General features: G+C 56.0%; 1 protein-coding gene across 1 annotated transcript in view; it reads right to left on the bottom strand.

Annotated features, from left to right (window-relative positions):
* Positions 1 to 24,973, bottom strand: part of SMC1A (structural maintenance of chromosomes 1A) — a 63,203-nt gene that overhangs the window by 23,516 nt on the left and 14,714 nt on the right. The window contains exons 4-11 of the mRNA XM_084224022.1: positions 23,755 to 23,958; positions 21,719 to 21,957; positions 18,157 to 18,415; positions 13,681 to 13,821; positions 12,203 to 12,285; positions 7,697 to 7,904; positions 5,229 to 5,264; positions 4,761 to 4,910 (exon numbers count right to left, since the gene is read on the bottom strand). Of these exons, the coding sequence (XP_084080148.1) occupies positions 4,761 to 4,910; positions 5,229 to 5,264; positions 7,697 to 7,904; positions 12,203 to 12,285; positions 13,681 to 13,821; positions 18,157 to 18,415; positions 21,719 to 21,957; positions 23,755 to 23,958 (1,320 nt within the window). The remainder of the gene's footprint in view (positions 1 to 4,760; positions 4,911 to 5,228; positions 5,265 to 7,696; positions 7,905 to 12,202; positions 12,286 to 13,680; positions 13,822 to 18,156; positions 18,416 to 21,718; positions 21,958 to 23,754; positions 23,959 to 24,973) is intronic.

The raw sequence follows: 24,973 nt of genomic DNA, 5'->3' as shown, positions 1-24,973 counted from the left end.
AAAATCCCAAAATCAGGGGATAAAAACCCTAAAACTGGGGTCAGGATCTCAAATTGGGGTTAGAATCCCAAAAATTAGGGGTAAAAAACCCTAAAATTGGGGGTGAAAATCCCCAAAAAGGGGCTCAGGATCTCTAATTGGGGTTAAAATCCCAAAAAATTGAGGTTAAAAACCCTAAAAATGAAGGTGAAAAACCCCAAAATTGGGAGCAGGATCGCAAATTGGGGTGAAAATCCCAAATATTGGAGGTGAAAAACCCTAAAATTGGGATCAGGATCTCAAATTTGGGTTAGAACTCCAAAAATTGGGGGTGAAAGAGCCCAAAAATGGGTTCAGGATCTCAGATTGGGGCTAGAATCCCAAAATTGGGGGTGAAAAACCCTAAAATGTGGTCAGGATTGCAAATTGGGGTCAGAACCCCAAAAATTTTGGGTGAAAAACCCTAAATTTGGGGTTAAAAACCCTAAAAATGGGATCAGGATCGCAAATTTGGGTTAGAACTCCAAAAATTGGGGGTGAAAAACCCCTAAAAATGGGGTCAGGATCTCAAATTTGGGGTTAGAATGCCAAAATTGGGGGTGAAAAACCCCAAAAATGGGATCAGGATCTCAAATTGGGGCTAGAATCCCAAAATTGGGGGTGAAAAACCCTAAAATGTGGTCAGGATTGCAAATTGGGGTCAAAATCCCAAAAATTGGGGGTTAAAAACTCAAAAAATGGGGTCAGGATCTCTAATTTGGGGTTAGAATGCCAAAATTGGGGGTGAAAAACCCTAAAATGGGATCAGGATCTCAAATTTGGGGTGAAAAACCATAAAATTTGGGGTGAAAAACCCTAAAAATTGGGGCGAAAAACCCTAAAAATGGGATCAGGATCGCAAATTCAGGTTAAAATCCCAAGATCAGGGGTTAAAAACCCCAAAAATGGGGTCAGGATCTCGAATTTGGGGTTAGAATCCCAAAACTTTGGGATGAAAAACCCTAAAATGGGATTAAACCCAACCCCTGCAGCTTCTCGGCTTTTGGTTTCATGAGAATCCCAAAACTGGGAGTGAAAAACCCCAAAAATGGGGTCAGGATCAAAAATTTGGGGTTAGAATCCCAAAAATTTGGGGTGAAAAACCCCAAAAATGGGGTCAGAGTCCTGAAGTGGGGTCTGAACCCCAAAAATTAGGGGGCGAAAAAGTCCAAAAATGGGATCAGGATCTCTAATTGGGGTTAAAATCCCAAAAATTGGGAGTTAAAAACCCTAAAATGGGGGTGAAAAACCCCAAAATTGGGATCAGGATCGAAAATTGGGGGTGAAAAACCCCAAAAATGGGCTTAGGATCTCAGATTGGGGTTAGAATCCCAAAATTGGGGTGAAAAACCCCAAAAAACGGGGTCAGGATCAAAAATTTGGGGTTAGAATGCCAAAATTGGGGGTGAAAAACCCCAAAAATGGAATCAGGATCTCAGATTGGGGCTAGAATCCAAAAAATCGGGGGTGAAAAACCCTAAAAATTGGGTCAGGATCTCAAATTGGGGTTAAAACACCAAAAGTGGGGGTGAAAAACCCTAAAAAATTGGATCAGGAGCTCAAATTGGGGTTAAAATCCCAAATATTGGAGGTGAAAAACCCCAAAAATGGGGTCAGGATCGAAAATTGGGGGTGAAAAACCCCAAAAATGGGCTCAGGATCTCAGATTGGGGTTAGAATCCCAAAACTCAGGGTGAAAAACCCCAAAAATAGGGTCAGGATCGCAGATTGGGGTCAAAATCCCAAAAATCAGGGGTGAAAAACCCCAAAAAGGGGGTCACAGACTCAGATTGGGGTCAGAACCTCAAAACCAGGAGGTTAAACCCCAAAAATGAGCTCAGGATCTCAAATTTGGGGTTAAAATCCCAAAATCGGGGGTGAAAAACCCCAAAAATGGGATCAGGATCTCAAATTTGGGGTTAAAATCCCAAAATCGGGGGTGAAAAACCCCAAAAATGGGGTCAGGATCTCAAATTTTGTGTTAGAATCCCAAAAATTGGGGGTTAAAAACCCTAAAAATGGGTTCAGGATCTCAGATTGGGGTTAAAATCCCAAAAATTAGGAGGTGAAAAACCCTAAAAATTGGATCAGGATCTCAAATTGGGGTCAAAATCCCAAAAATTGGGGGTTAAAAACTCAAAAAATGGGGTCAGGATCTGAAATTGGGGTTAAAATCCCAAAATTGGGGTGAAAAACCCCAAAAATGGGGTCAGGATCTCAGATTGGGGTCAAAATCCCAAAAATTGGGGGTTAAAAATCCCAAAATGGGCACCCTGACCCCAAAGCTGCTTTTAGGGTTTCTCCTGACCCCAAAGCTGGGTTTAGGGTTTCCACTGACCCCAAACCCCTTTTAGGGTTTCTCCTGACCCCAAAGCTGGGTTTAGGGTTTCTCCTGACCCTAAAGTTGGTTTTAGGGTTTCCACTTACCCCAAATCCTGTTTTAGGGTTTCCACTGACCCCAAACCCCTTTTAGGGTTTCTCTGCCCCTGAAGCTGGTTTTAGGGTTTCTTTTGGGGTCAGACCTCGAGGTAGTTGAGGGGCAGGAAGGTCTCAGTTCCCCACATCCCCTTTTAGGGTTTTCTCTGCCCCCAAAGCTGCTTTTAGGATTTTTTTTGGGGTCAGACCTCGAGGTAGTCGAGGGGCAGGAAGGTCTCAGTTACCCAAACCCCTTTTAGGGTTTCTCCTGCCCCCAAACCCCTTTTAGGGTTTTTTTGGGGTCGCACCTCGAGGCAGTCGAGCAGCAGGCAGGTCTCAGTTACCCACATCCCACTGTAGGGTTTCTCCTGACCCCAAACCCCTTTTAGGGTTTCTTTGGGGTCAGACCTCGAGGTAGTCGAGGGGCAGGAAGGTCTCAATTACCTGCTGACCCCAAACCCAGTTTTAGGGTTTTCACTGACCCTAAAGCTGGGTTTAGGGTTTCTCCTGACCCCAAAGCTGGGTTTAGAGTTTCTCCTGACCCCAAACCCCCTTTTAGGGATTCCAGTGACCCTAAAGCTCGGTTTAGGGTTTTCTCTGCCCCCAAACCCCTTTTAGGGTTTCTCCTGACCCCAAACCTTGTTTTAGGGTTTCCACTGACCCCAAACCCCTTTTAGGGTTTCTTTTGGGGTCAGACCTCGAGGCAGTCGAGCGGCAGGAAGGTCTCAGTTACCCACATCCCACCGCAACGTTTCTCCTGACCCCAAACCCCTTTTAGGGTTTCTCCTGACCCTAAAGCTGGATTTAGGGTTTCTCCTGACCCCAAACCCCTTTTAGGGTTTCTCCTGACCCTAAGGCTGGATTTAGGGTTTTTTTTTGGGGTCAGACCTCGAGGCAGTCGAGGGGCCGGAAGGTCTCAGTTACCTGCTGACCCCAAACCCCATTTCTAGGGGTTTTCACTGATCCTAAAGCTGGATTTAGGGTTTTCTCTGACCCCAAAGCTGGGTTTAGGGTTTCTCCTGACCCTAAAGCTGGGTTTGGGGTTTCTCCTGACCCTAAAGCTGGGATTAGGGTTTTCACTGATCCTAAAGCTGGGTTTGGGGTTTCTCCTGGCCCCAAAGCTGGGTTTAGGGTTTCTCCTGACCCTAAAGCTGGATTTAGGGTTTCTCCTGACCCCAAAGCTGCTTTTAGGCTTTTTTTTGGGGTCAGACCTCGAGGTAGTCGAGCGGCAGGAAGGTCTCAGTTACCCACATCCCACCACAACGTTTCTCCTGACCCCAAACCCCTTTTAGGGTTTCTCCTGCCCCTAAAGCTGGGTTTAGGGTTTCTGCTGACCCCAAAGCCGGTTTTAGGATTTTTTTTGGGGTCAGACCTCGAGGTAGTCGAGGGGCAGGAAGGTCTCAGTTACCCAAACCCCTTTTAGGGTTTCTTTTGGGGTCAGACCTCGAGGTAGTCGAGGGGCAGGAAGGTCTCAGTTACCCACATCCCATTTTAGGGTTTCTTTTGGGGTCTGACCTCGAGGCAGTCAAGCAGCAGGAAGGTCTCGGTTACCTGCTGACCCCAAACCTTATTTTAGGGTTTCTCCTGACCCTAAAGCTGGGTTTAGGGTTTCTCCTGTCCCTGAAGCTGATTTTGGGGTTTCTCCTGACCCTAAAGCTGGGTTTAGGGTTTCTCCTGCCCCTACAGTTGGGTTTAGGGTTTCCACTGACCCCAAACCCCTTTTAGGGTTTCTCCTGCCCCTAAAGCTGGGTTTAGGGTTTCTGCTGACCCCAAAGCTGGTTTTAGGGATTCCAGTGACCCTAAAGCCGGGTTTATGGTTTTCTCTGCCCCTCAACTCTGTTTTAGGGTTTCTCCTGCCCCTGAAGCTGGTTTTAGGGTTTCTTTGGGGTTAGACCTCGAGGTAGTCGAGGGGCAGGAAGGTCTCAGTTACCCACATCCCACTGTAGGGTTTCTCCTGACCCCAAAGTTGGGTTTAGTGTTTCTCCTGCCCCCAAACCCTGTTTTAGGGTTTCCACTGCCCCCAAACCCCTTTTAGGGTTTTTTTTTGGGGTCGCACCTCGAGGCAGTCAAGTGGCAGGAAGGTCTCAGTTACCCAAACCCCTTTTAGGGTTTTTCCTGCCCCCAAACCCCTTTTAGGAGTTTTTTTAGGGTCGCACCTCGAGGTAGTCAAGGGGCAGGAAGGTCTCAGTTACCTGCTGACCCCAAACCCCAGTTTTAGGATTTCCACTGACCCCAAACCCGCTTTTAGGGTTTCTCTTGCCCCTAAATCTGGGTTTAGGGTTTCTCCTGCCCCTAAAGCTGCTTTTAGGATTTATTTAGGGTCAGACCTCGAGGTAGTCGAGGGGCAGGAAGGTCTCGGGCTCGCCGCGCTGCTCCTTGATGTACTGGATGCAATCCCTGCCCGTCTTCTCCGAGTCCACAATGATGGCGTCCATGTTCTTACCCAGCACCTTCGTCACCGCGATCTGGTACTTCTTCTGCGTGGGCTGGCACAGGTCAATCAGGCGGCCATACTGCGGGTTATAGGGGATTTTATAGGGTCAGTTATGGGGTCAGTTATGGGGTGGGTGTCAGGGATATCAGGGATATCAGTTATGGGGTCAGGCACACTGGAAATGGGGCTGGGTTCTTCTGCGTGGGCTGGCACAGGTCAATCAGGCGGCCATACTGCGGGTTATAGGGGATTTTATAGGGTCAGTTATGGGGTCAGTTATGGGGTGTGGGTATATGGGGTGAGGGACATGGGGGAATATCCGTTATGGGGTCAGGCACACTGGAAATGGGGCTGGGTTCTTCTGCGTGGGCTGGCACAGGTCAATCAGGCGGCCATACTGTGGGGATTTATGGGGTCAGTTATGGGGTTTTTATAGGGGCAGGTATGGGGTATGTGGGTATGGGGTCAGGGATATCAGGGATATCAGTTATGGGGTCAGGCACACTGGAAATGGGGCTGGTGCAGTTTTTGGACTGTTCAGGGTCAGTTTTTGGACTGTTCAGGGTCAGTTTTTGGTCACTTTCTGGTCAGTTTTTGGTCACTTTCTGGGCTGTTTTTGGTCACTTTCTGGGCTGGTTTTGGTCACTTTTTGGGCTCTTCAGGGTCACTTTTAGGTCAGTTTTTGGTCAGTTTTTGGTCATTTTCTGGTCAGTTTTTGGTCACTTTCTGGTCAGTTTTTGGTCACTTTCTGGGCTCTTCAGGGTCACTTTTAGGTCAGTTTTTGGTCAGTTTTTGTCACTTTCTGGGCTGTTCACGGTCACTTTCTGGGCTGTTTTTGGTCAGTTTTAGGTGTGTTCAGGGTCAGTTTTAGTTGTGTTCAGGGTCAGTTTTTGGTCACTTTCTGTGCTATTTTTGGTCACTTTCTGGCCCATTCAAGGTCCCTTTCTGGGCTGTTTTTGGTCACTTTCTGGGGCTGTTTTTGGTCCCTTTCTGGGCTGTTTTTGGTCACTTTCTGGGCTGTTTTTGGTCAGTTTCTGGAGGCATTCAGGGTCAGTTTTTGGTGCAGTTTTAGGTGTGTTCAGGGTCAGTTTTTGGTCAGTTTTTGGTCACTTTCTGGTCAGTTTTTGGTGTACTTTCTGGGCTGTTTTTGGTCACTTTCTGGGCTGTTCTTGGTCACTTTCTGGGCTGTTCTTGGTCATTTTCTGGGCTGTTTTTGGTGCAGTTTCTGTGCTGTTTCTGGTCACTTTCTGGCCCATTCAAGGTCCCTTTCTGGTCAGTTTTTGGTCACTTTCTGGTCACTTTCTGGTCAGTTTTGGTCCCTCTCTGCTCTCCCAGTCCCCCAGGTCTCTCCCTCACCACGGAGCCGGGGCAGAGCCGTTTGATGCTGTCCATGATCTCGGCCTTGCGCTGCTGCCGGCTGCTCTCCTGTTCAGGGGCAGTTTTTGGTCACTTTCTGGTCAGTTTTTGGTCACTTTCTGGTCAGTTTTTGGTCACTTTCTGGGCTGTTTTTGGTCACTTTCTGGTCAGTTTTTGGTCACTTTCTGGTCAGTTTTTGGTGCACTTTCTGGTCAGATTTTGGTGCACTTTCTGGGCTCTTTTTGGTCACTTTCTGGTCAGTTTTTGGTCACTTTCTGGGCTCTTCAGTGTCAGTTTTTGGTCACTTTCTGGGGGTGTTTTTGGTCAGTTTTAGGTGTGTTCAGGGTCAGTTTTACTTGTGTTCAGGGTCAATTTTTGGTCACTTTCTGGTCAGTTTTTGGTCACTTTTTGGTCACTTTTTGGTCAGTTTTTGGTCACTTTCTGGTCAGTTTTTGGTCACTTTTTGGTCACTTTTTGGTCAGTTTTTGGTCACTTTCTGGTCAGTTTTTGGTCACTTTTTGGTCACTTTTTGGTCAGTTTTTGGTCACTTTCTGGGCTGTTTTTGGTCACTTTCTGTGCTATTTTTGGTCACTTTCTGTGCTATTTTTGGTCCCTCTCTGCTCTCCCAGTCCCCCAGGTGCCTCCCTCACCACGGAGCCGGGGCAGAGCCGTTTGATGCTGTCCATGATCTCGGCCTTGCGCTGCTGCCGGCTGCTCTCCTGTTCAGGGGCAGTTTTTGGGCTGTTCATGGTCAGTTTTTGGTCACTTTCTGGTCAGTTTTTGGTCACTTTCTGGGCTGTTCATGGTCACTTTCTGGTCAGTTTTTGGTCACTTTCTGTGCTATTTTTGGTCACTTTCTGGCCCATTCAAGCTCCCTTTCTCCTGCCCCAGTGCCCCAGGTGCCTCCCTCACCACGGAGCCGGGGTAGAGCCGTTTGATGCTGTCCATGATCTCGGCCTTGCGCTGCTGCCGGCTGCTCTCCTGTTCAGGGGCAGTTTTTGGTCACTTTCTGGGTCATTCATGGTCAGTTTTAGGTGTGTTCAGGGTCAGTTTTAGGTGTGTTCAGGGTCAGTTTTTGGTCACTTTCTGGCTCATTCACGGTCAGTTTTTGGTCACTTTCTGGTCAGTTTTTGGTCACTTTCTGGTCAGTTTTTGGTCCCTTTCTGGCTGGTTTTGGTGCAGTTTCTGTGCTGTTTTTGGTCACTTTCTGGTCAGTTTTTGGTCACTTTCTGGTCAGTTTTTGGTCACTTTCTGGTCAGTTTTTGATCACTTTCTGGTCAGTTTTTGGTCACTTTCTGGGCTCTTTTTGGTCACTTTCTGGTCAGTTTTTGGTCCCTTTCTGGGCTGTTTTTGGTCACTTTCTGGGGCTGTTCAGGGTCAATTTTAGGTGTGTTCAGGGTCAATTTTTGGTCACTTTCTGTGCTATTTTTGGTCCCTTTCTCCTGTCCCAGTCCCTCAGGGTCCCTCCCTCACCACGGAGCCGGGGTAGAGCCGTTTGATGCTGTCCATGATCTCGGCCTTGCGCTGCTGCCGGCTGCTCTCCTGGCGGTCGATGCGCGCGTCCCCCAGCTGCTCCATCACCTGGTTCAGCTCCTTGTTGATCTCGTCGATTCTGCGCTTGGCCAGCTCCACCTCCTCCGTCAGCTCGCCCTCCAGGCGCTTCTGCTCCTCCAGGGATTGTCTGGGGGGAGGAAAAAGGGGATTTGGGGTCATTTTGGGGTCATTTTGGAGGGTTTGGGGTCATTTTGGGGTGATTTTGGGGGGTTTGGGGGCGCTTCTGCTCCTCCAGGGATTGTCTGGGGGGTGAAATGGGGATTTGGGGTAATTTTGGGATCATTTTGGAGGGTTTGGGGTCATTTTGGGGTGATTTTGGGGGGTTTGGGGGCGCTTCTGCTCCTCCAGGGATTGTCTGGGGGGGGGAAAAGGGGATTTGGGGTCATTTTGGGGTCATTTTGGGGGATTTGGGGTCATTTTGGGGGATTTGGGGTCATTTTGGGGGATTTGGGGGGCTGATCCAGCATCCTCCAGGCGCTTCTGCTCCTCCAGGGATTGTCTGGGGGGTGAAAAAGGGGATTTGGGGGTGAAAAAGGGGATTTGGGGGGTGAAAAAGGGGGTGAAAAGGGGATTTGGGGAGTGAAAAAGGGGATTTAGGGGTGAAAAAGGGGATTTGGGGAGTGAAAAAGGGGATTTGGGGGCGCTTCTGCTCCTCCAGGGATTGTCTGGGGGGTGAAAAAGGGGATTTGGGGGTGAAAAAGGGGGAGAAAAGGGGGTTTGGGGGTGAAAAAGGAGATTTGGGGGTGCTTCTGCTCCTCCAGGGATTGTTTAGGGGGAGAAAAGGGGATTTGGGGGGTGAAAAAGGAGATTTGGGGGTGAAAAAGGAGATTTGGGGGGTGAAAAAGGGGATTTGGGGGTGAAAAATGGGATTTGGGGGGGCTGATCCTGCATCCTCCAGGCGCTTCTGCTCCTCCAGGGATTGTCTGGGGGGAGAAATGGGGATTTGGGGGGTGAAAAAGGGGATTTGGGGGGTGAAAAAGGGGGTGAAAAGGGGATTTGGGGAGTGAAAAAGGGGATTTAGGGGTGAAAAAGGGGATTTGGGGAGTGAAAAAGGGGATTTGGGGGCGCTTCTGCTCCTCCAGGGATTGTCTGGGGGGAGAAAAAGGGGATTTGGGGGGTGGAAAAGGGGATTTGGGGGTGAAAAATGGGATTTGGGGGGCTGATCCTGCATCCTCCAGGCGCTTCTGCTCCTCCAGGGATTGTCTGGGGGGAGAAATGGGGATTTGGGGATGAAAAAGGGGATTTGGGGGTGAAAAAGGGGGAGAAAAGGGGGTTTGGGGGTGAAAAAGGGGATTTAGGGGTGAAAAAGGGGATTTGGGGAGTGAAAAAGGGGATTTGGGGGGTGAAAAAGGGGGAGAAAAGGGGGTTTGGGGGTGAAAAAGGAGATTTGGGGGCGCTTCTGCTCCTCCAGGGATTGTCTGGGGGCAGAAAAGGGGATTTGGGGGGTGAAAAAGGAGATTTGGGGGATGAAAAAGGGGATTTCGGGGTGAAAAATGGGATTTGGGGGGCTGATCCTGCATCCTCCAGGCGCTTCTGCTCCTCCAGGGATTGTCTGGGGGGAGGAATGGGGATTTGGGGGGTGAAAAAGGGGGTGAAAAGGGGATTTGGGGAGTGAAAAAGGGGATTTAGGGGTGAAAAAGGGGATTTGGGGAGTGAAAAAGGGGATTTGGGGGCGCTTCTGCTCCTCCAGGGATTGTCTGGGGGGTGAAAAAGGGGATTTGGGGGGTGAAAAAGGGGGAGAAAAGGGGGTTTGGGGGTGAAAAAGGAGATTTGGGGGTGCTTCTGCTCCTCCAGGGATTGTTTAGGGGGAGAAAAGGGGATTTGGGGGGTGAAAAAGGAGATTTGGGGGTGAAAAAGGAGATTTGGGGGGTGAAAAAGGGGATTTGGGGGTGAAAAATGGGATTTGGGGGGCTGATCCTGCATCCTTCAGGCGCTTCTGCTCCTCCAGGGATTGTCTGGGGGGTGAAAAAGGGGATTTAGGGTCATTTTGGGGGATTTGGGGGGCTGATCCCGCATCCTCCAGGTGCTTCTGCTCCTCCAGGGATTGTCTGGGGGGAGGAATGGGGATTTGGGGGTGAAAAAGGGGGAGAAATGGGGATTTGGGGTCATTTTGGGGGGTTTGGGGGCGCTTCTGCTCCTCCAGGGACTGCCTGGGGGGAGAAAAGGGGATTTGGGGGGTGAAAAAGGAGATTTGGGGAGTGAAAAAGGGGATTTGGGTGTGCTTCTGCTCCTCCAGGGATTGTCTGGGGGGAGAAATGGGGATTTGGGGTCATTTTGGGGTCATTTTGGGGGGTTTGGGATGAATTTGGGGTGATTTTGGGGGGTTTGGGGGCGCTTCTGCTCCTCCAGGGATTGTCTGGGGGGTGAAAAAGGGGATTTGGAGTCTTTTTGGGGGGTTTAGGGTCATTTTTGGGGGTTTGGGGGCACTTCTGGTCCTCCAGGGACTGCCTGGGAGGTGAAAAAGGGGATTTGGGGGTGAAAAATGGGGATTTGGGGGGTAAAAAAGGGGATTTGAGGTCATTTTGGGGGCTTTGGGGGCACTTCTGCTCCTCCAGGGATTGTCTGGGGGGTGAAAAAGGGGATTTAGGGTCATTTTGGGGGGGTTTGGGGGACTGATCCCGCATCCTCCAGGCGCTTCTGCTCCTCCAGGGATTGTCTGGGGGGTGAAATGGGGATTTGGGGGGTGAAAAAGGGGGAGAAATGGGGATTTGGGGTCATTTTGGGGGCTTTGGGGGCACTTCTGCTCCTCCAAGGATTGCCTGGGGGGTGAAAAAGGGGATTTGGGGTCATTTTGGGGTCATTTTGGAGGGTTTGGGGTCATTTTGGGGTGATTTTAGGGGGTTTGGGGGCGCTTCTGCTCCTCCAGGGATTGTCTGGGGGGTGAAAAAGGGGATTTGGAGTCTTTTGGGGGGGTTTAGGGTCATTTTTGGGGGTTTGGGGGCACTTCTGCTCCTCCAGGGATTACCTGGGGGGATAAAAGTGGATTTGGGGGTGAAAAATGGGGATTTGGGGTCATTTTTGGGGCTTTGGGGGCACTTCTGCTCCTCCAGGGATTGTCTGGGGGGAGAAAAAGGGGATTTGGGGTCATTTTGGGGTGATTTTGGGGGGTTTGGGGGCATTTTGCGGGCTTTGGGGGCGCTTCTGCTCCTCCAGGGACTGCCTGGGGGGAGAAATGGGGATTTGGGGGTGAAAAAGGGGGAGAAAAGGAGATTTAGGGAGTGAAAAAGGGGATTTGGGGGGTAAAAAAGGGGATTTGGGGGCGCTTCTGCTCCTCCAGGGATTGTCTGGGGGGAGAAAAAGGGGATTTGGGGTCATTTTGGGGGATTTGGGGTCATTTTGGGGGATTTGGGGGCATTTTGGGGGGATTTGGGGTCATTTTGGGGGATTTGGGGGCATTTTGGGGGGATTTGGGGTCATTTTGGGGGGATTTGGGGTCATTTTGGGGTGTTTGGGGGCTGATCTCACACTGCAGCCCCCCTGGGGACACCCTGGTGACACTCCAGCCCCCCTGGTGACATTCCAGCCCCCCTGGGGTCACCCTGGTGACACTGCAGCCCCCCCTGGGGACACCTTGGGGACACTCCATCCCCTCTGGGGACACCCTGGTGACACTCCAGCCCCCCCCGGGGACACTTTGGTGACAGTCCCTCCCCCTGGTGACACCCTGGTGACACTCAGGTTCCCCTGGTGACACCTTGGGGACACTCAGGCCCCCCCTGGTGACACCCTGGTGACACTCAGACCCCCCCTCGTGACACCCTGGTGACACTCAGGTTCCCCTGGTGACACTCCAGCCCCCCTGGTGACACCTTGGGGACACTCCATCCCCCTGGGGACACCCTGGTGACATTCAGGCCCCCCTTGGGGACACCTTGGTGACACTCAGCCCCCCCCTGGGGACACCTTGGGGACACTCCAGCCCCCCTGGTGACACCCTGGGGACACTCCAGCCCCCCTGGTGACACTGCAGCCCCCCTGGTGACACCCTGGTGACACTCCAGCCCCCCTGGTGACACTGCAGCCCCCCTGGTGACACCCTGGTGACACTCCAGCCCCCCTGGTGACACTTTGGTGACAGTCCCTCCCCTCTGGGGACACCTGGTGACACTCCAGCCCCTCTGGGGACACCCTGGTGACACTCAGGCCCCTCTGGGGACACCCTGGTGACACTCTAGCTCCTCCTGGTGACATTGCAGCCCCCCTGGTGACACTCTAACCCCCCTGGTGACACCCTGGTGACACCCTGGGGACACTCAGGCCCCCCTGGTGACACCCTGGTGACACTCCAGCCCCCCTGGGGACACCTTGGGGACACTCCAACCCCCGTGGTGACACTCCCTCCCCCTGGTGACACTGTAGCCCCCCCTGGGGACACTCCAGCCCCCCTGGGGACACCCTGGTGACACCCAGGTGACAGTGACCCACTTGCTGGTGGCGATGTACTCCTCCAGTTTCTCGATGCGTTTCTGGTTCTCCTCGATCTCGCGCAGCTTCTGCTTGATCTTGGCCTGGGGACAGGGACAGGGGACACTGGGGACACTCTGGGGACACTGGGGACACTCTGGGGACACTCTGGGGACACTCTGGGGACACTCTGGGGACACTGGGGACACTCTGGGGACACTCTGGGGACAGGGACAGGGCTCAGGGGACACTGGGGACACTCTGGGGACAGGGGACAGGGGGGGTCAGGGGACACTGAGGACACTCTGGGGACACTCTGGGGACAGGGCTCAGGGGACACTGGGGACACTCTGGGGACACTCTGGGGACAGGGGGGGTCAGGGGACACTGGGGACACTCTGGGGACACTCTGGGGACAGGGCTCAGGGGACACTGGGGACACTCTGGGGACACTCTGGGGACACTGGGGACACTCTGGGGACAGGGGGGACAGGGCTCAGGGGACACTGGGGACACTCTGGGGACAGGGGACAGCGGTCAGGGGACACTGGGGACACTCTGGGGACACTCTGGGGACACTGGGGACACTCTGGGGACAGGGGGGACAGGGGACACTGGGGACACTCTGGGGACAGGGGACAGCGGTCAGGGGACACTGGGGACACTGGGGACACTCTGGGGACAGCGGGGACAGGGGGGACAGGGGGACAGTGGGGCTCAGGGGGGTTCAGGGGACACTGGGGACAGGGGGGTCAGGGGACACTGGGACACTCTGGGGACAGGGCTCAGGGGACACTGGGGACACTCTGGGGACAGGGGACAGGGCTCAGGGGACACTGGGGACACTCTGGGGACAGGGGACACTCTGGGGACAGGGGGGTCAGGGGACACTGGGGACACTCTGGGGACACTGGGGACAGTGGGGACAGGGGGGACAGGTGAGCTCAGGTGGGCTCAGGTGGGCTCAGGTGACACTCAGGTGACACTCTGGGGACACTCTGGTGGTCTCAGGTGGGTTCAGGTGGGTTAAGGGGGGCTCAGGTGAGCTCAGGTGGCCCAGGTGGGTTCAGGTGGGCTCAGGGGACACTCTGGGGACACTCTGGGGACAGGGGGGCTCAGGTGGGCTCTGGGGACATTCTGGGGACACTCTGGGGACAGGGGGGCTCAGGTGGGCTCTGGGGACATTCTGGGGACACTCTGGGGACAGGGGGGCTCAGGTGGGCTCAGGGGACACTCTGGGGACACTCTGGGGACAGGGGGGCTCAGGTGGGCTCTGGGGACATTCTGGGGACACTCTGGGGACAGGGGGGCTCAGGTGGGCTCTGGGGGGCTCAGGTGGGTTCAGCTGCACTCAGGTGGGCTCAGGGGGGCTCAGGTAGGTTCAGGTGAGCTCAGGTGGGTTAAGGTAGACTTTAAGGGGTTCAGGTGAGCTCAGGTGAGCTCAGGTGACACTCAGGTGACCCTCTGGGGACAGTTTGGGGACAGTGTGTGGGTCTCACCTCGGTCTCCACCTTCTTCCTCTCCTCCAGGTCCAGCCGGTCCTGGTCGGCTTTCTGGTCGCGGTTGAACTTCTCCAGCTCCTGCGCCAGCGTGGCCGCGCGCTTGCTGGCCTCCTCCTTCAGCCGGTGGTACTTCTTCACCTGGGGGGAAAATCACACCTGGGGGTCACCTGGGGATCATCACCTGGGGGATCATCACCTGGGGATCACACCTTGCTGGCCTCCTCCTTCAGCCGGTGGTACTTCTTCACCTGGGGGGGGATCACACCTGGGGGTCACCTGGGGATCATCACCTGGGGGATCATCACCTGGGGAATCACACCTTGCTGGCCTCCTCCTTCAGCCGGTGGTACTTCTTCACCTGGGGAAAGGGATCACACCTGGGGGTCACCTGGGGCACACCTGGGCCAGGTCACACCTGGGGAATCACACCTGGGGATCACACCTGGGCCAGGTCACCTGGGGGATCAGACCTGGGGGATCACTCCTGGGCCAGGTCACACCTGGGCCAGGTCACACCTGGGCCTTGCTGGCCTCCTCCTTCAGCCGGTGGTACTTCTTCACCTGGGGGACACACCTGAGGGTCACACCTGGGGATCACCTGGGGCACACCTGGGGGATCACACCTGGGCCAGGTCACACCTGGGGGACACCTGGGGATCACACCTGGGGGATCACACCTGGGCCAGGTCACACCTGGGCCTTGCTGGCCTCCTCCTTCAGCCGGTGGTACTTCTTCACCTGGGGGGGAGGGGGATCACCTGGGGGCACACCTGGGGCACACCTGGGGGGGTCACACCTGGGGGATCACACCTGGGCCAGGTCACACCTGGGGGATCACACCTGGGCCTTGCTGGCCTCCTCCTTCAGCCGGTGGTACTTCTTCACCTGGGGGGAGGGATCACCTGGGGGTCACCTGGGGATCACTTGGGGCACACCTGGGCCAGCTCACCTGAGCCAGCACACCTGGGGGGGGCTCACCTAGGAGCCACAAAGCCCTTCCCAAACTCCACGGGGTCAGCGCACCTGGGCTCAGCTCACACCTGGGCTGGCTCACACCTGGGTCAGCTCACACCTGGGAGACACACCTGGGGATCACCTGGGCTCAGCTCACCTGGGGGATCACCTGGGGGAATCACCTGGGGGGGATCACCTGGGGGGGATCACCTGGGGGATCACACCTGGGCCAGGTCACACCTGGGGGATCACACCTGGGGGATCACACCTGGGCCTTGCTGGCCTCCTCCTTCAGCCAGTGGTACTTCTTCACCTGGGGAAAGGGATCACCTGGGGATCACCTGGGGGGGATCACACCTGGGGGATCACACCTGGGGCACACCTGGGGGGGATCACCTGGGGGGATCACCTGGGGGATTACACCTGGGGGGGGTCACACCTGGGGGATCACACCTGGGCCAGGTCACACCTGGGGGATCACACCTGGGCCTTGCTGGCCTCCTCCTTCAGCCGGTGGTACTTCTTCACCTGGGGGGGAAATCACACCTGGGGGTCACACCTGGGGATCACCTGGGCCAGCTCACCTGGGCCAGCACACCTGGGGGGGGCTCACCTAGGAGCCACAAAGCCCTTCCCAAACTCCATGGGGTCAGCGCACCTGGGCTCAGCTCACACCTGGGCTGGCTCACACCTGGGTCAGCTCACACCGGGGAGACACACCTGGGGATCACCTGGGCTCAGCTCACCTGGGGGATCACCTGGGGGAATCACCTGGGGGGGATCACCTGGGGGGGATCACCTGGGGGATCACACCTGGGCCAGGTCACACCTGGGGGATCACACCTGGGGGATCACACCTGGGCCTTGCTGGCCTCCTCCTTCAGCCGGTGGTACTTCTTCACCTGGGGAAAGGGATCACCTGGGGATCACCTGGGGGGGATCACACCTGGGGGATCACACCTGGGGCACACCTGGGGGGGATCACCTGGGGGATCACACCTGGGGATCACCTGGGAATCACACCTGGGGGGGATCACACCTTGGGGGGATCACACCTGGGGGATCACAACTGGGCCAGGTCACACCTGGGGGATCACACCTGGGCCTTGCTGGCCTCCTCCTTCAGCCGGTGGTACTTCTTCACCTGGGGGGGAAATCACACCTGGGGGGGGATCACACCTGGGGGATCACACTTGGGCCAGGTCACACCTGGGGGTCACCTGGGGGGGAATCACACCTGGGGGGGTCACACCTGGGCCAGGTCACACCTGGGGGATCACACCTGGGCCTTGCTGGCCTCCTCCTTCAGCTGGTGGTACTTCTTCACCTGAGGGACACCTGGGAGCCAGAGAGCCCCTCCCACATCCTCAGGGGTCAGCTCACCTGAAGGGGGCTCACCTGGGCTCAGCTCACCTGGGTGGGCCAGCACACACCTGGGGGCTCACCTGGGGGGCTCACCTGGGGGCCACAGAGCCCCTCCCACATCCTCAGGGGTCAGCTCACCTGGGGGATCACCTGGGAGCCAGGAGCCCTTCTCTAAACCTCACCTGTCCCCCCATACGTGATTCTCCTCCAAGGTGAGATCTCTCCCCTGGCTCTGGCTCTCCTCCATCCCCCCCAAACCCCCAAATCCACCTCTCCCTCACCTCCATCCATCCCAAATCCCCAAATCTCACCCACACCTGATTCTACTCCAGGCTCAGGTTCCTGCCCTGGCTCTGGCTCTTCTGCATCCCCCCACAAACCCCACCTGTCCCACCACACCTGATTCTCCTCCAAGGTGAGATCTCTCCCCTGGCTCTGGCTCTCCTCCATCCCCCAAACCCCACCTGTCCCCCCACACCTGGCCCTCCTCCAGGCTCAGGTCCCTCCTGTGGCTCTGGCTCTCCTGCATCCCCCCCAAATCCCCAAATCCCATCCACACCTGATTCTCCTCCAAGGTGAGATCCCTCCCCTGGCTCTGGATCTCCTCCATCCCTCCCAAAACCCCCAAATCCCACCTGTCCCCCCATACCTGATTCTCCTCCAAGGTGAGATCTCTCCCCTGGCTCTGGCTCTCCTCCATTCCTCCCAAACCCCCAAATCCCACCTGTCCCTCACCTCCATCCATCCCAAATCCCATGGGATCACTCCACACCTGATTCTCCTCCAAGGTGAGATCCCTCCCCTGGCTCTGGCTCTCCTCCATCCATCCCAAACCCCCAAACCCCACCTGTCCCCTCCACACCTGATTCTCCTCCAAGGTGAGATCCATCCCCTGGCTCTGGCTCTCCTCCATCCCCCCCAAACCCCCAAATCCCACCTGTCCCTCACCTCCATCCATCCCAAATCCCATGGGATCACTCCACACCTGATTCTCCTCCAAGGTGAGATCCCTGCCCTGGCTCTGGCTCTCCTCCATCCCTCCAAACCCCCAAACCTCACCTGTCCCTCACCTCCATCCATCCCAAATCCCCAAATCCCACCTGTCCCCCACCTCCATCCCCCCCAAATCCCCAAATCACCCCCATACCTGATTCTCCTCCAAGGTGAGATCCCTCCCCTGGCTCTGGCTCACCTCCATCCCTCCCAAACCCCACCTGTCCCCCCACACCTGATTCTCCTCCAAGGTGAGATCCTTCCCCTGGCTCTGGCTCTCCTGCATCCCCCCCAAATCCCCAAATCCCACCCACACCTGATTCTCCTCCAAGGTGAGATCCCTGCCCTGGCTCTCCCTCACCTCCATCCCCCCCAAACCCCCAAATCCCTCCACACCTGATTCTCCTCCAGGGTGAGATCCCTGCCCTGGCTCTGGCTCTCCTCCATCCCTCCCAAACCCCCAAACCCCACCTGTCCCCCCACACCTGATTCTCCTCCAGGGTGAGATCTCTCCCCTGGCTCACCTCCATCCCCCCCAAACCCCACCTGTCCCACCACCCCTGATTCTCCTCCAAGGTGAGATCCCTCCCCTGGCTCTGGCTCTCCTGCATCCCCCCCAAACCCCACCTGTCCCCCATACCTGATTCTCCTCCAAGGTGAGATCCTTCCCCTGGCTCTGGCTCTCCTCCATCCCTCCCAAACCCCCAAACCTCACCTGTCCCCCTACACCTGGCTCTCCTGCATCCCCCCCAAACCCCCAAATCCACCTCTCCCTCACCTCCATCCCTTCCAAATCCCATGGGATCACTCCACACCTGATTCTCCTCCAAGGTGAGATCTCTCCCCTGGCTCTGGCTCTCCTCCATCCATCCCAAACCCCCAAACCCCCAAATCCCTCCACACCTGATTCTCCTCCAAGGTGAGATCCCTGCCCTGGCTCTGGCTCTCCTCCATCCCCCCCAAACCCCCAAATCCCCAAATCCCTCCATACCTGATTCTCCTCCAAGGTGAGATCCCTCCCCTGGTTCTGGCTCTCCTCCATCCCCCCCAAACCCCCAAACCCCACCTGTCCCCCCACACCTGATTCTCCTCCAGGGTGAGATCTCTCCCCTGGCTCTGGCTCTCCTCCATCCCCACCAAACCCCACCTGTCCCCCCACACCTGATTCTCCTCCAGGGTGAGATCTCTCCCCTGGCTCTGGCTCTCCTCCTCCATGCGCTCCTCGAACTCCTGCCTGGATTTCTCCACGGACAGCATCTCCTTCTCCAGCTCGTCCATGTCGGCCTTGCGTTTCTTGTACTGCTTCTGGGCGTTCTGCAGCGACTTCCTGGCCGCCTCCAGCTTCTTGATCTTGTGGGACGTGTTCTCCTTGGCCTTGATGTACTGGGGACGCTTCTGGTTCAGCTCCGAGTCCTTCTCCCTGCGCAGACACAACCCCACGGGCTTTGGGGTTTAGGCCTGGTTTGGGGTTTGGGGCCTGGTTTGGGGTTTGGGGCCTGGTTTGGGGTTTGGGTCTGGTTTGGGGTTTGGGCCCAGATTGAAGTTTGGGCCTGGTTTGGGGTTTGGGTCTGGTTTGGGGTTTGGGCCCAGATTGAAGTTTGGGCCTGGTTTGGGGTTTGGGGCCTGGTTTGGGGTTTGGGCCTGGTTTGGGCCCAGTTTGGGGTTTGTACCCGATTTGGGGTTTGGGCCCGGTTTGGGGTTTAGGCCCGGTTTGAGGTCTGGGCCTGGTTTGGGCTTTGGGCCTGGTTTGGGCTCTGGGCCTGGTTTGGGCTTTAGGCCTGGTTTGGGCCCAGTTTGGGGTTTAGGCCTGGTTTGGGGTTTGGGCCTGGTTTGGGCCCAGTTTGGGGTTTGGGGCCTGGTTTGGGGTTTGGGCCTGGTTTGGGCCTGGTTTGGGATTTGGGTCCGGTTTGGGGTTTGGGCCCGGTTTGGGTTTGGGCCTGGTTTGGGCCCAGTTTGGGGTTTGGGGCCTGGTTTGGGGTTTAGGCCTGGTTTGGGGTTTAGGCCTGGTTTGGGGTTTGGGGCATGGTTTGGGGTTTAGGCCTGGTTTGGGGTTTGGGCCCAGTTTGGGGTCTGGGCCCAGATTGGGGTTTGGAGCCTGATTGGGCTTTGACCCCGGTTTGGGGTTTGGGCCTGGTTTGGGGTCTGGGCCTGGTTTGGGCTTTGGGCCTGGTTTGGGCCCAGTTTGGGGTTTGGGCACAGTTTGGGGTTCTGGGCCCAGTTTGGGTTCTGGGCCTGGTTTGGGGTTTGGGGCCTGGTTTGGGGTTTAGGCCTGGTTTGGGCCCAGTTTGGGGTTTGGGCCCGGTTTGGGGTTTGGGCCTGGTTTGGGGTTCGGGGCCTGGTTTGGGGTTTAGGCCTGGTTTGGGGTTTGGGGCCTGGTTTGGGGTTTAGGCCTGGTTTGGGGTCTGGGCCTGGTTTGGGGTTTGGGCCTGGTTTGGGGTTTGGGGCCTGGTTTGGGGTTTGGGGTCTGGTTTGGGGTTTAGGCCTGGTTTGGGGTTTGGGCCTGGTTTGGGGTTTGGGGCCTGGTTTGGGGTTTGGGGTCTGGTTTGGGGTTTGGGCCTGGTTTGGGGTTTGGGCCTGGTTTGGGGTTTGGGGCCTGGTTTGGGGTTTAGGCCTGGTTTGGGGTTTAGGCCTGGTTTGGGGTTTGGGGTCTGGTTTGGGGTTTGGGCCTGGTTTGGGGTTTGGGCCTGGTTTGGGGTTTGGGGCCTGGTTTGGGGTTTAGGCCTGGTTTGGGGTTTGGGGCCTGGTTTGGGGTTTAGGCCTGGTTTGGGGTCTGGGCCTGGTTTGGGGTTTGGGCCTGGTTTGGGGTTTAGGCCTGGTTTGGGGTTTAGGCCTGGTTTGGGGTTTGGGGTCTGGTTTGGGGTTTGGGCCTGGTTTGGGGTTTGGGCCTGGTTTGGGGTTTGGGGCCTGGTTTGGGGTTTAGGCCTGGTTTGGGGTTTGGGGCCTGGTTTGGGGTTTAGGCCTGGTTTGGGGTTTGGGCCTGGTTTGGGGTTTGGGCACGGTTTGGGGTTTGGGCATGGTTTGGGTTCTGGGCCTGGTTTGGGGTTTGGGCCTGGTTTGGGTTCTGGGCCTGGTTTGGGCTTTGGGCCCGGTTTGGGGTTTGAGCCCGGTTTGGGGTTCAGGGCCTGGTTTGGGGTTTGGGCCTGATTTGGGCTTTGGGCCCGGTTTGGGGTTTGAGCCCGGTTTTGGTATTTTGCCCAGCATTCAGTTCTGTGCCCAGTTTTGGGTTCTGTGCCCAGTTTGGGTTCTGTGCCAGATTTGGGTTCTGTGCCCGGTTTGGGTTCTGTGCCCGGTTTGGGTTCTGTGCCCAGTTTGGGTTCTGTGCTTGGTTTGGGTTCTGTGCCCAGTTTGGGTTCTGTGCCCAGTTTGGTTCCTGTGCCCGGTTTGGGTTCTGTGCCCAGTTTGGGTTCTGCACCCGATTTTGGGTTCTGTGCCAGGTTTGGGTTCTGTGCCAGGTTTGGGTTCTGTGCCTGGTTTTCGTCCTGTCCCTGGTTTTGGGTTCTGTGCCCAGTTTGGATTCAGTGCCCATTTTGGGTTCTGTCCCCGCTTTTGGATTCTGTGCCCAGTTTGGGTTCTGTGACTGGTTTTGGGGTTTGAGCCCAGTTTTGGTATTTGTGCCCAGCTTTCAGTTCTGCACCCGATTTTGGGTTCTGTGCCCAGTTTGGGTTCTGTGCCCAGTTTGGGTTCTGTGCCCGATTTTGGGTTCTGTGCCCAGTTTGGGTTCTGTGCCCAGTTTGGGTTCTGTGCCTGGTTTTGGGTTCTATGCCCAGTTTGGGTTCTGTCCCTGCTTTTGGGTTCTGTGCCCAGTTTGGGTGCTGTGCCTGGTTTGGGTTCTGTGCCCAGTTTGGGTTCTGTGCCCAGTTTGGGTTCTGTGCCCAGTTTGGGTTCTGTGCCCCATTTTAGTTCTGTCCCTGGTTTTGGTGTCTGTGCCCAGTTTGGGTTCTGTGCCCAGTTTGGGTTCTGTGCCCAGTTTGGGTTCTGTGCCCCATTTTAGTTCTGTCCCTGGTTTTGGTGTCTGTGCCCAGTTTTGGGTTCTGTGCCCGGTTTTGGGGTTTGAACCCAGTTTTGGTATTTGTGCCCAGTTTGGGTTCTGTGCCCAGTTTGGGTTCTGTGCCCAGCTTTCGGTTTGTGCCCAGTTTGGGTTCTGTGCCCAGCTTTGGGTTTGTGCCCAGTTTTGGTTTCTGCACCCGATTTTGGGTTCTGTGCCCAGTTTGGGTTTAGGCCCAGTTCGGGTTCTGTGCCCAGTTTGGGGTCTGTGCCCAGTTTGGGGTCTGTGCCCAGTTTGGGGTCTGTGCCTGCTTTTGGGGTTTGAGCCAGGTTTTGGTATTTGTGCCCAGCTTTCAGTTCTGTGCCCAGTTTTGGGTTCTGTCCCTGGTTTTGGGTTCTGTGCCCAGTTTGGGTTCTGTGCCCAGTTTGAGGTTTGTGCCCAGTTTAGGTTCTGTGCCCCATTTTAGTTCTGTCCCTGGTTTTGGTGTCTGCACCCGATTTTGGGTTCAGTGCCTGGTTTGGGTTCTGTGCCCAGTTTGAGGTTTGTGCCCAGTTTGGGTTCTGTGCCCAGTTTGGTTTCTGTGCCCAGTTTTGGGTTCTGGGCCCAATTTTGGGTTCTATCCCCGGTTTTGGATTCAGTCCCCGCTTTGGATTCTGTCCCCACCCAACCCACTCCAATCCCCCACCCAAACCCCTCCAACTTTCCCCATTTCCCCTTCCCAACCCCCCAGCCTCTCACTTGATCTCCTTCTCGATCTGCTGCTGCTCCCTCATCATCTTGCCCAGCTCCTTCTTGCGGTCCTTGAGCTCGTCCTCCACCCTGTCCATCCTCTTCTTGTCCTTGTCGATCTCGCGGTTCTTCAGGCCCAGCTCCTTGTTCAGCTTCTCGATCTCGGCCTCGTTGTGGAAGAGTTTGAAGAGCTGCAGCTGCACCTGGGCCCGAACCACCTCGTCCTTGAGCCGCTGGTACCGGTCAGCCTGGGGGGGACAGGGGGGGTGAGCTGGGATTAGGGCTGGGATAGGCCTGGCTTGGGGTAGGAGCTGCTTAAAACTTGGGGGTTTGGGCGTGGGTGTGCTCAGGAGATGCTCAAAGCTGGGCCTGGGTCTGGCTCAGGAGCTGCTCAAAGCTGGGCCTGGGTCTGGGTCTGGAGCTGCTCAAAGCTGGGCCTGGGCCTGGGCCTGGGCCTGGATCTGGGTCTGGCTCAGGAGCTGCTCAAAGCTGGGCCTGGCTCTGGCTCTGCTCAAAGCTGGGTCTGGGTCTGGCTCTGCTCAAAGCTGGGCCTGGCTCTGGGTCTGGAGCTGCTCAAAGCTGGGCCTGGGTCTGGGTCTGGAGCTGCTCAAAGCTGGGCCTGGGTCTGGGTCTGGGTCTGGAGCTGCTCAAAGCTGGGTCTGGCTCTGGGTCTGGCTCTGCTCAGGAGCTGCTCAAAGCTGGGTCTGGCTCTGGGTCTGGCTCTGCTCAGGAGCTGCTCAAAGCTGGGCCTGGCTCTGGGCCTGGGTCTGGAGCTGCTGAAAGCTGGGCCTGGCCAAGAGCTTCTCAAACCCAGGGGTTTGGGTCTGGCTCTGCTCAGGAGCTGCTCAAAGCTGGGCCTGGGTCTGGGTCTGGCTCGGGATCTGCTCAAAGCTGGGCCTGGGTCTGGCTCAGGAGCTGCTCAAAGCTGGGCCTGGGTCTGGCTCAGGAGCTGCTCAAAGCTGGGCCTGGGTCTGCACAGCAGCTGCTCAAAGCTGGGCCTGGGTCTGGGTCTGGCTCAGGAGCTGCTCAAAGCTGGGCCTGGGTCTGGCTCAGGAGCTGCTCAAAGCTGGGCCTGGGTCTGGGTCTGGAGCTGCTCAAAGCTGGGCCTGGCTCTGGGTCTGGCTCTGCTCAAAGCTGGGCCTGGGTCTGGTTCTGCTCAGGAGCTGCTCAAAGCTGGGCCTGGCTCTGGGTCTGGCTCTGCTCAGAGGCTGCTCAAGGCTGGGTCTGGCTCTGGGTCTGGCTCAGGAGCTGCTCAAAGCTGGGCCTGGCTCTGGGTCTGGAGCTGCTCAAAGCTGGGCCTGGCTCTGCTCAGGAGCTGCTCAAAGCTGGGCCTGGCTCTGCTCAGGAGCTGCTCAAAGCTGGGCCTGGGTCTGCACAGGAGCTGCTCAAAGCTGGGCCTGGGTCAGGCTCAGGAGCTGCTCAAAGCTGGGCCTGGGTCTGGGTCTGGAGCTGCTCAAAGCTGGGCCTGGCTCAGGAGCTGCTCAAAGCTGGGTCTGGCTCTGGGTCTGGGTCTGGCTCAGGAGCTGCTCAAAGCTGGGTCTGGCTCTGGGTCTGGGTCTGGCTCAGGAGCTGCTCAAAGCTGGGTCTGGCTCTGGGTCTGGGTCTGGCTCAGGAGCTGCTCAAAGCTGGGTCTGGGTCTGGCTCAGGAGCTGCTCAAAGCTGGGCCTGGGTCTGCTCAGGAGCTGCTCAAAGCTGGGCCTGGCTCTGCTCAGGAGCTGCTCAAAGCTGGGCCTGGCTCTAGCTCTGCTCAGGAGCTGCTCAAAGCTGGGCCTGGCTCTAGCTCTGCTCAGGAGCTGCTCAAAGCTGGGCTTGGGACTGGGTCTGGCTCAGGAGCTGCTCAAAGCTGGGCCTGGGCCTGGGTCTGGCTCTGCACAGGAGCTGCTCAAACCCAAGGCTTGGACGTGGTTCTGGCCAGGAGCTGCTCAAAGCTGGGTCTGGCCCTGCTCAGGAGCTGCTCAAAGCCAGGCTTAGGGCTGGGATAGGCCTGGCCCTGGCCAGGAGCTGCTCAAGGCCAGGCTTTTCCCCAAATTCCCATCCTTTCCCACCTCCTCCTTCTCCTGCTTGGCCTCCTTGCGCTCGGCCGCGATGTTTTTCTTGCGGTGATAATTGAACTGCGTGTCCTCCTCGGCCTTCACCATCTCCTTCTTGCGCTTGTCGTACTCAGGGGCGAGCTCCCCCGAGCGGCTGATCTCCTCAAACAGGGCTGTCCTCTCCTTGGGGTTCTTCATGGCAATGGACTCCACTGCTCCCTGAAAAAAATGGGAAAAAATGGTCCTAAATCCCCTAGGAAATGATCCTAAATCCCTAAATCCCAAAATCCCTGTGAGAGATCCTGAATCCCTCAGGATCTCCTCAGACAGGGCCCTGCGCTCCTTGGGGTTCTTCATGGCGATGGACTCCACTGCTCCCTGAAAAAACAGGGGGAAGAAATGGTCCTAAATCCTGTAGGAAATGATCCTAAATCCTGTAGGAAATGATCCTAAATCCTGTAGGAAATGATCCTAAATCCCTGCAGGGTCAGGGGTCCTTAAATCCCTCAGGATCTCCTCAGACAGGGCCCTGCGCTCCTTGGGGTTCTTCATGGTGATGGACTCCACTGCTCCCTGAAAAAACAGGGAAGAAATGATCCTAAATCCTGTAGGAAATGATCCTAAATCCTGTAGGAAATGGTCCTAAATCCTGTAGGAAATGATCCTAAATCCCTAAATCCCAAAATTCCTGTGAGAGATCCTTAAATCCCTCAGGATCTCCTCAAACAGGGCCCTGCGCTCCTTGGGGTTCTTCATGGCGATGGACTCCACTGCTCCCTGAAAAATGGGGCAGAAATGATCCTAAATCCTGTAGGAAATGATCCTAAATCCTGTAGGAAATGATCCTAAATCCCTTGGAATGATCCCTAAATCCCTGCAGGGTCAGGGGTCCCTGAATCCCTCAGGATCTCCTCAAACAGGGCCCTGCGCTCCTTGGGGTTCCTCATGGTGATGGACTCCACTGCTCCCTGAAAAATGGGGGAAGAAATGATCCTAAATCCTGTAGGAAATGATCCTAAATCCTGTAGGAAATGATCCTAAATCCCTAAATCCCAAAATTCCTGTGAGAGATCCTTAATTTCCTCAGGATCTCCTCAAACGGGGCCCTGCGCTCCTTGGGGTTCTTCATGGCGATGGACTCCACTGCTCCCTGAAAAAACAGGGAAAAAATGATCCTAAATCCTGTAGGAAATGATCCTAAATCCCTTGGAATGATCCCTAAATCCCTGCAGGG

The sequence above is a fragment of the Fringilla coelebs genome, assembly GCF_963513975.1.
Source record: "Fringilla coelebs genome assembly, chromosome: 33".
Taxonomy (NCBI): domain Eukaryota; kingdom Metazoa; phylum Chordata; class Aves; order Passeriformes; family Fringillidae; genus Fringilla; species Fringilla coelebs.
Note: the sequence above shows the minus strand (reverse complement) of the source record. Positions and strands in the feature narration are given on the sequence as shown.